Source organism: Alosa sapidissima, chromosome 6 (genome assembly GCF_018492685.1).
Source record: "Alosa sapidissima isolate fAloSap1 chromosome 6, fAloSap1.pri, whole genome shotgun sequence".
Taxonomy (NCBI): Eukaryota; Metazoa; Chordata; class Actinopteri; order Clupeiformes; family Clupeidae; genus Alosa; species Alosa sapidissima.
In genome coordinates this window covers 39,647,892-39,657,446 of record NC_055962.1, presented here as the reverse complement: position 1 = coordinate 39,657,446, position 9,555 = coordinate 39,647,892, and the positions used below count along the sequence as shown (strand labels likewise).

The window sequence follows — 9,555 nt, the reverse complement described above, 5'->3', positions numbered from 1 at the left end:
GAACAATGAAGAGGTTGGTAATGGGATTTCAAAGTAGTGCTGACTCGGACAGAAATGCTTAAATCGCTGGTGGAATAGAGGCTTTGTGTGTGTGTGTGTGTGAAAGAGTTTACCGCGAGTACTGATTTGATAAGGGAGGGTGTTTCGTCCTATCCCAAAGGGTGTTGGCCCTGTGCGTATTCTACTGCGCGAGTCTGCGGGTTGGGTAGAGGTGACTGCTGGGTACCGCTGCAGGGGTATACCCACGTCAGTAGTCTGGTTACCACGTCGTGACCGCTGAACAACTCATGCACAGAGTGACAGGCTGCAGCATTCTTCACAGAGCTTTACTATCATAGGTATGAAATAGAATCCACTCCTGGATGGATATAGGTAGGCTACTTTCAGCGCAAGCGATCGTATTTAACACGCGAAAAAGTTACATGTGTTCTCCATTGAGATTACACCATTGCAGGATGACATGGGTATTCCCACGCACTCAAGTTTCCCTTTTTACTCTAGAAACGCAACGATGTTGATTCGCATAGTCTAACAGGGTTCATATATTAAGTTCGATCTATCTATCTATCTATCTATCTATCTATCTAATTCTCTAGTGAACTCATCATCAGAGTGTGGTTTCAATATAAACTTCTTGATTAATACCTTAATAATATACATCTGAACAATTTCAGATATGGCTGCTTTTAATATTGAGTGTTTCAACACTCTTCAAGATAAATCAGAAAAATAAATGACGTAGGCTACACATACTCCCGACCATGAATGGTGAATTTAAGTCATCCCTATTGGCCACAGAGGAGCTAAATATTCACTGGAGCTATTCTCTGATTGGTCAGACGAGAGCTTCTAAAGATCTTAAATCCTAGAGAGTGAGAGAGAGAGAGAGAGATTGTGGGTGAGAGAGGGAGTAAGGGAGAGAGAGATTGGTGGAGAGAGAGAGAGGAGTGAGAGGGAGAGAGAGAGATTGCGGGGCAGAGAGAGTGAGAGAGAACGAGGGGAGGCATACATCGCAGTTTGCAGCAGTATCTTGTGTGAGTTTTGCCTGAAGAAGAATGCAGTGTGTGGTATTCAGACTCAACCCAGCTGGAGTACCTGCGCGCTGATCCCAGACTGGAGGTGTGAGCGGCTGAGGAATGCAGGGGCTTCGTCACCAGAGACAAAGCTGATCCCAGCGCGCGGGGATGGCGTCCCCTCGGCTCAGGGGCATTGCTGGGGAGGTGCAGAGGCTGCAAGGTAAGAGCTTACTCCCCCCCTCCCCTCACTGAGATGTGACCTACCTACAACAGTGAAGACAGAGACAGGATGATGCAGCAGAAACAGAGATATGATGAGTCAGCAGAAACAGAGATAGGATGATGCAGCAGAAACAGTCTGCCGCTCCAGCAATAACTCCCTATAACAAGCAGGTGTTCAGAAGCACTGGAACAGTCAGCAGCTGCATGGGTTTCCTCCTAATTCAGCTTCCTAATGCAGCTTCCTAATGCATACTTTGACATCTTGACTGGATACTACGTCTGCACAATTTTGATTCCTAATTGAAAACTAAAGTAATTAAACATTTTTTAACTAAAGCAATTGCAAATGCTGCAATTATCGTGCAGCTCGCGGCTTTGTGCCAGTGGTTAATCTTGTCACATCTACGCTAGGCATGCTCACAAATTAAAGGAATTATCCGGAGTAAAATGCACTTTAGATCGATTTACGGATGATTGGGAGTACATACGTTGAGTTGACATCCAAATCATGTCATTCGGATGTGTTTTGAGAAAGTTCGATGTAGGGCTGTCACTTTTGTGAAAAAATCCTGTTCGATTTTTGAGACATAAGTGTTCATTGAATCGATTGTAAAATCGATTTTTTATGTCTAAGGACATTTCCATTTTCAACGCCAAATATAGGCCAATCCACAAACAACTGCATTAGGATGAACGTAAAGAGGGCGCTTGCAGACGCAAGCCAGCAATATTTCTGATGATTTATTGGCGTGAAGTTTTGTGCACAATGACAAACAGAAGTGCAACATTCTCGAAAACCAGTAAGCCGAGTGGACTGCCATTACATCAGTGACATGACTGCAGGCTTCAACGTAGCTGTGTCTGTGTTTACGATTAGAAATGTCAAACAAATTTCGCCTACGTAGAACTCAATTGCACAGTTTGCGTAGCCTACCGCTTTGTTCTTCTCCATAGTTTGATATACCAAAAATCTGAAGTACTTCCACATCGAACTCCTCAAGTTATTAGGGCCTATCACTCGTCTCTCTACATGTCGCACAGGTTGATCGCGTTGTCCTCCATTTTTTGGCAAAACACGAGCAGCACAGCAGCTGATTAAAACAGCTGTTCCCGGTGCGTAAAATTGGTGGGAATTTTCTTTTTAGCTTTCGCAATGCTTACTGCACTTCGGAATTCTTTTATATTCTTATATTCTTGTTTGTGAATTTTGTTACATCTATCTTTTTTTTTTTTTTTTATTTCGTTTAAAATGAATAGTGTAAATATTTGGTTAAAATCGATTCCCTATTTTAGTTTTCGAAACTTGTGTTGTTTGGTCCAATCGATTGTGCAATCGATTTTCGAACGTAAAGTGACAGCCCTAGTTCGATGTTAGCGTTTTTAGTCAAAGCTCATTAGCGTGGAAGTGAGAAGGGCATATTATTTCGCCGCTACAAAACGCTATTTTTATACTTCTTCTACAGTTCCAAACAACATTGCACTTACGTGGTAGTGAGTAGAGGGTCCCTAAAGCCAAACCGAAGTATCCCGAGGTCTTTATGTGGTCTGATAGAGAGTCCAGAATGAATTTCATCAAGCCAGTACCTTTCCGGAAATGTTGCCATCTTTGCTGCCATCTTTGCTGCCATCTTCAGGGGAAAGTCCGTAGGAGTCGATTGCCAATTGTGCTCTGGAAATTCACAATTTCGTCGCCGTTTAAAAAAAAAAAAAAAAACATAGTCCAGTATTTCTTTTGAAATTGAAATGAAGTTGTATGGACTGGACATTTGTGAATTTGTTGAAATTGAACTGTAGAAGAGGTATAAAAATAGCTTTTTGTAGCGGCGAAATAATATGCCCTTCTCACTTCCACGCTAACGAGTTTTGACTAAAAACGGTAACATCGAATGGATGTCAACTCAACGTATGTACTCCCAATTACCCGTAAATTGATCTAAAGTGCATTTTACTCCGGATAATTCCTTTAAGTGGCCCAACTTAAAGTGAAGTTTAGAAAACTGAACTGAAGCTTGACTTTCACCACACAAATTGCTGTTTGCAAGAATGCTGGGTTGCTAGAATGACCAACATAAGCTGACATGGCCAGTTAAACCAGCAGTGTAGACCAGCAACACCAGCTAAAATGAGATGAGAAAAAAGAGCTTTGCTCAAACATCATATCACAGCAAACCACCTTAAGCTGGTCAGGCTCTTTTTTCAGCAGGGAGCAAGAGCTGGAAGAAAACCAGCAAAGACTATTTAAAAACAGCTACCAGCATAAGCTGGTTTTTAGCTGTTTTTTTATCAGCAGGAAACACTCTCCCTCCAGTTTAACGTGTTCCCTCTGGTTTAAGAAGTTCCTTCCAGTTGCCTCTGATATGTTTTCTTTGATATCTCTCCAGGGCTGCCAACTTTTCAAAAAACCTTGGAGTGAGATTTGGTGGGGCCAACCAAAATTTTGCTGCGGAAATTTTTGTTTGGCTCATTCAGCATTATACCGTACAGTAAAAAAAAAACGTACATCAGTGGTTCTCAGGTGTAGGGACCAGGCATGGACAGATTATGAACTTTCGGGCCCCTGGGCCCACATGTATTAAGGGCTCCCCACTAATTGTCGCACATGTGGAAGGGGGGTTTGGGGGTTCTCCCCCAGAATTTTCTTCATTTGTTTGATATGATTTCCTGTATTCTGGTGCATTTTGGTAGCTTAGAAATCTAGACACACCCTAGCGGCAGCAAATTACATTTGCTTCCAGGGCTAGTCTAGCAACTCTCCGTTGGCTTGTGAGCTCGAAAAATTAAACTTCTATCAGGCCAATCAAACCGTCTATAGAGTCGTTAGGGGGGCATAACATAATGATTGATGGCAGAGTTGCAACGGTTTGGCTTAAATTCCCTGCTACTCGTGGCCAACAGTGTGACACGAGTTACGCTTGTTTTGAGATGGCAAAAGTTTGAACTAGCCAACTAGCTCCGTTGGTGGGAAAACGCATGGGACTCAGTGCTGTCCTTTTGCGTGCAGAGGGAATTTGAAAGACAACCGATTATCCCACCCCTCGGACTGAGCACTGCGAACGGTGAGTGCCCAGACCCTACATTTTAATGTGGGTCTGGCTCGTCAGGCTAGCATTTTGGGGATGGCCAATACTAAATTCAATCAGATTCATAGCCTACATCCTGATGTGTTGATATTGAGGCAATGATTCCATGCAAAGGCTTGGGCTTCAGGGCACCCTGACACCTTGGGCCTCTGGGTCTGGGCCTAGAATGCCCGTGCAGTAATCCATCCCTGGGACCAGGGTCCCAGAGTTAAATGAACATTGGTATCAAAAGGATCTAGCCTACTACTAGGACCATGGGCGTCGGAGGCATTGTAAAAGTGGGTGGGACATTTCAGAGGGGGGGGGGGGGGGGGGCTATGGGGGTCCTCCCCCAGAAAAAATTTTTTGGACTAGATGCAATTTCCTGAATTCTGGTACATTTTAACAGGTTATTTAGATACTTCTATATAACAAAATAAAGCCAGCCTACGAAATTAATTAAATGGGGGTCCAAACTAACAATTTTAAAGAGTGGGTGGGTGTTTTGTAAGAATTTAAGAAATGTTTGTATATTTTAACTTTTAAATGCATCAATCAGGTGCACTTTCAAAATAAATTCAGAGGTCAAACTTGCTTATTTTTATGGAAATATTTGTGCTGTAGCCTAAGCTATTTTGCACTTCAGAATTATAACCATGCACACACAGGTGGAATAGTTATGGTGATATTGCAATAAGTTCACAACCACAAAAACATATGCTACATTTCACAGTTCAGAAATGTTCAAAAATGTGTGTACATTTCAGCACTCAATGAAATTATGCAGAAGTGGTCACCTGTGTTATTCAGCTGGTTTATTTAAGATAATATATTGGTCATTGTAATGGCCATAGCCTATAACCTACATGCTATTTTTGCATTAATGTCACTAGGAAGCATGCCAATATAAATATATTCATTTATCTGTAATGGGATTGGCTGGAACCTGACAATATAAGAACCATGATGGTGGGATAATCTATGGCTGAGCAATTTACAAAAATGTATGTAGGCCTACTGACAAATAGTTTACATTAGAATACATTATAATTTCGCCCCAATGAGGCTATGTAGAAATGTGTTGCAATTTCAAAACCGGATTACTCAGGAACCACTTATTGCACAGAGGCATGCTTTATATCCTCGTATTCGGTACGGTTTGCTGTTTATTGTGATATTGGGTTTGCCACGTGTTGTGTGAAGGGTTAGTGAAATATTAAACCGAGAGTAATGGGTGTGCACTGTGTGCAAAATCCAAATATGATTAGCCTAAATTGCACCTCGGTTCAATGTTAATTTTCTCACGAACCATTTATCACAGCAACTTGGCGCTAATATCATTGGAAAGCTTAGATTCCGCACGTTCACCTGATGTGTGATATCATATGTATAGGTTTAGTTTAGTTGAACCTCATCTGCCAGGTATTTGACCTACCAGGTTGACACTTCAGCGTGAAAAATACTCAATAATATAAAAGCATACCTGAAGCCGGGGAAATGCGGGGGAAATGCGCCTGGGACGGCTTCTGAAGTATATCGCAAATGAGAGAAAATTTAGAAAATTCCACAGACAGGGGGTGCTCTTGAACCCTCTCACCGTCTCTGATAGCATAACCGTGGCTCAACAGGTAGATCTATAGATAGGCTAAACTCATTTTTCAGGCATCTGACCAACCGGGTTGACACTTCAGCGTGAGAAATCGGGGGTGTGGCGTGTGAGTGTGTGAAACTAATCAAATGCGTGTGTCTCACGGCCAATGCGTGAGAGTTGGCACCTATGTCTCTCTCTGATCCCTGCTGAAAAAAACAGCTTGACCAGCTAAAGGTGGTTTGCTGGTTGACCAGCTTGATAACCAGCTTGTTTGACCACCCGATGATGGTTGGCCTGCTAGACCAGCAAAACTCTTGCGAAAACATACCTCCAGCTGGTTTACCCAGCTTATGATGGTAATTCAGCTGGTTTTGCTTGTCGTACCACCTCAAGCTGGTCATTTTAGCTGGTGTTGCTAGCTCATGTTGATCATTCTAGTAAACCAGCATGACCAGCTTGACAGGATGGTGACCATCTTGCACCAGCTGTATCCTCAGATGGTCATGCCAGCATGTCCAGCTGGTGGCCTAACCAGCTACAACAGCAAAGACCAGCAAGAGCTGGATGAAAACCAGCAAAGACCAGCTAAAACCAGCTACCAGCATAAGCTGGTTTCTAGCTGTTTTTTTTCAGCAGGGGTCTATCTGATGTCTCTCTCTCTGAAGTTTCTCTGATGTCTCTCTCTCTGAAGTCTCTCTGATGTCTCTCTCTCTGAAGTCTCTCTGATGTCTCTCTCTCTAATTTCTCTCTGATGTCTCTCTGATGTTTCTCTGATGTCTCTCTCTCTCTGATGTGTTCCAGATGAGCAGGAGGCTGTCCAGAAGCGGACTTTCACTAAGTGGATTAATTCACACTTGGCCAAGGTAGGACCGGTGAAGTTTGTGTTTTTGTTGTGCCTCTGTGCTTCTGCCTTCTGTTGTGAGTGGGCTGTGTCACTGGTCATGGGGAAGCTTGGTTGTTGTGAGTGGGCTGTGTCCGCTGGTCATGGGGAAGCTTGGTTGTTGTGAGTGGGCTGTGTCACTGGTCATGGGGAAGCTTGGTTGTTGTGAGTGGGCTGTGTCACTGGTCATGGGGAAGCTTGGTTGTTGTTAGTGGGCTGTGTCCGCTGGTCATTGTTGCAGAGCAGCTCAGACACTTAGGGCCAATCTCAATTCGCTGTCTTACCCCTTCCCCTTCCCCTATCCCTTCATCTTACCCCTAGCCCTTGTCCCTCGAAACCGAGTGGCAAGACATAGGGGTGAAGAATATTCCCCTTGGAAATGAGATACCACTAGCCAACCATAAGGGAGAGCGGGATGATTGAAACACTTGAATTAACGTAATTTACAGAGATCGTACCACACTGAAAGCTAATATTTTGTCACTAGCAACCTGTCTTCTGTCAAATAGGCTATAATTGCATTTTCAGCTCGGAATAAAACCGTTCAGGAATTATTTCAACAACAGCTGAACGTGCCTATGTTCGTTCGCAGCCTACCTTGGTCCGGGTGAATGAAACAGGGATGGGGGACAAAATAAACATGCAGTTTGCTATGTAAACATCCCACAACTCCTTTGATATTTTACAATAATATCCAAATGGTCGTTACTTGACATCAGAAGCAATTGCTACCTGTAATAGCCTATGCGAGGAGTCAGCAGCAGTAGGCCTAAGCAGCATTCATATCAGACGAGCGGTAAAAAAGTTCAGCGAATTTAGCTGCTGTTGGACTTTACATTTCTGACATGGTACCAATTCGCGGGGTAGACATGGAAATATGTAAAATGCGAGACATTCGCGCAAATAATTAATAAATAACATTCACAAAACAGCGATTTTTTTTAAAACTTCCTCGTGAAGAACAGGACCTTCAATATATGGTCACAAGATTGAATGCAACATAAAACAATTACCATTTTAATTTTATAATCCTTATTAATGCCAACATTTCATGTCAATGAATCTCTCGGTGTGCTTATTTTTCCGGTGTGAGCGGTGTATGTTGGGTACTTCTCTTACCCCTCGGTTTCAAGTAAGCTCCCGATCTTACTTGGTTTTAAGGGGTATCTACCCCTTGCCCTTATCCCTACCCCTCGATCGAAATGAGAATTGAGATAGCCCTTCGTCTCACGTGCACGCGCAAAACTAAGGGGAAGGGGTAAAATAGAGAATTGAGATTGGCCCTTAAGCAGATTTAATCACACTGGACACAATGAGACCCCCCCATCTGTTATGCTAAGCCTGTGCTGTATGTTATGCTAAATGATAGTGCTAAGCTTTTGATGTATGTAATGCTAAGCCTGTGCTGTCTGTGATGCTAAGCTTGTGCTATCTGTAATGCTAAGCCTGTGCTATCTGTGGTGCTAAGCCTTTGTTGTCTGTAATGCTAAGCCTGTGCTGTCTGTGATGCTAAGCTTGTGCTATCTGTGATGCTAAGCCTATGCTATCTGTGGTGCTAAGCCTGTGATGCTAAGCCTATGCTATCTGTGGTGCTAAGCCTGTGCTATCTGTGGTGCTAAGCATGAGCTATCTGAGCTTTGTGTGGTGCTACACCTGAGCTGTCTGAGTTATTTGTGATTCTAAGCTTGTGCTATATGTGGTGCTAAGCACTATTGCCTTTGACTGCTAGTGCCTATTGTCTGATGTAATTAAACTAAACAAGTTTTATTATCCATTGGGAATGGAGATGATAAATGAATAGAAACTATCAGTGAGGCATTAGAGTGCATTAGAGTTATGGTCTGCACTTACTTTGCCAGGCTGGCTGACACCATGGATGGCATATGTACTCTCAGTTGCATATGTGCAATATGCATATGTGCATATGGGCAGCCTGTCTTCCTAACAAAAACACAACTTTGCGTGTAATTTATGGAGGGCAAGTCAAGTCAAGTCACGTTTATTTATAAAGCACTTTAAAAACAACAACAGCTGACCAAAGTGCTGGACAGGCAAGTTAATACGACTTGATAGACAACAAAAAAGACAACAAAAAGTGAGGATAACAATATTTACAAGCAAACAAACAAACAAACAAATAAATAAAATAAGACAATCAGGCTGTGTTAAACGCCAGGGCATAAAAATGGGATTTTAGGTGAGATTTAAAAACACTCAAGGAGGGACCCAGGCGTATATGTAGGGGCAGCTCGTTCCAGAGCTTCGGTGCAATCACCGCAAAAGCCCGGTCCACTCTGCTCTTTAACCTAGAACGAGGCACAACCAGCCGGAGTTGGTCAGCAGACCTAGAAGCCCTAGAGGATGTCTGCACCTTCAGGAGATCTGGGGCCGTATTCACAAAGCCTTTTATCTTACCACTAGGAGTACTCCTAAATCGCACTAAAAGATTTTAGCTAGGAGTTTTCTCTTAAAAGTTATTCACAAAGCCTTTCAGACCTACTTTTAGTATGGAAAAATGAAAACTCCTAAACTAAGAGTGAGTCTTCGTTGCTATGGATAACGTCATTACTCATGGACGAGCTTGACTGAAGTGACCACCTTGATTGACTGATGATTGTAACGCGGGAATGATTCCAAACACCTCCCTTACGATGATGAGTGACAGGTGACAGGTCGAAGGACGGAAGATGATGAATAACTGAATAAAAAGGCCTAGCCTAAATGAATAAAGAGTAAGGCAGAACAAATAGCCTAGTAGCCTAATGAAATATACGGATTGATGCAGTA

The 9,555-nt window shown here is 42.9% G+C and overlaps 1 protein-coding gene across 1 annotated transcript in view; it reads left to right on the top strand.

Annotated features, from left to right (window-relative positions):
* The first annotated feature begins 989 nt into the window (after positions 1 to 989).
* syne1a (spectrin repeat containing, nuclear envelope 1a) overlaps positions 990 to 9,555 on the top strand; it is a 322,712-nt gene continuing 314,146 nt past the window's right edge. The window contains exons 1-2 of the mRNA XM_042094571.1: positions 990 to 1,236; positions 6,690 to 6,751. Of these exons, the coding sequence (XP_041950505.1) occupies positions 1,185 to 1,236; positions 6,690 to 6,751 (114 nt within the window). The 5' untranslated portion in view covers positions 990 to 1,184. The remainder of the gene's footprint in view (positions 1,237 to 6,689; positions 6,752 to 9,555) is intronic.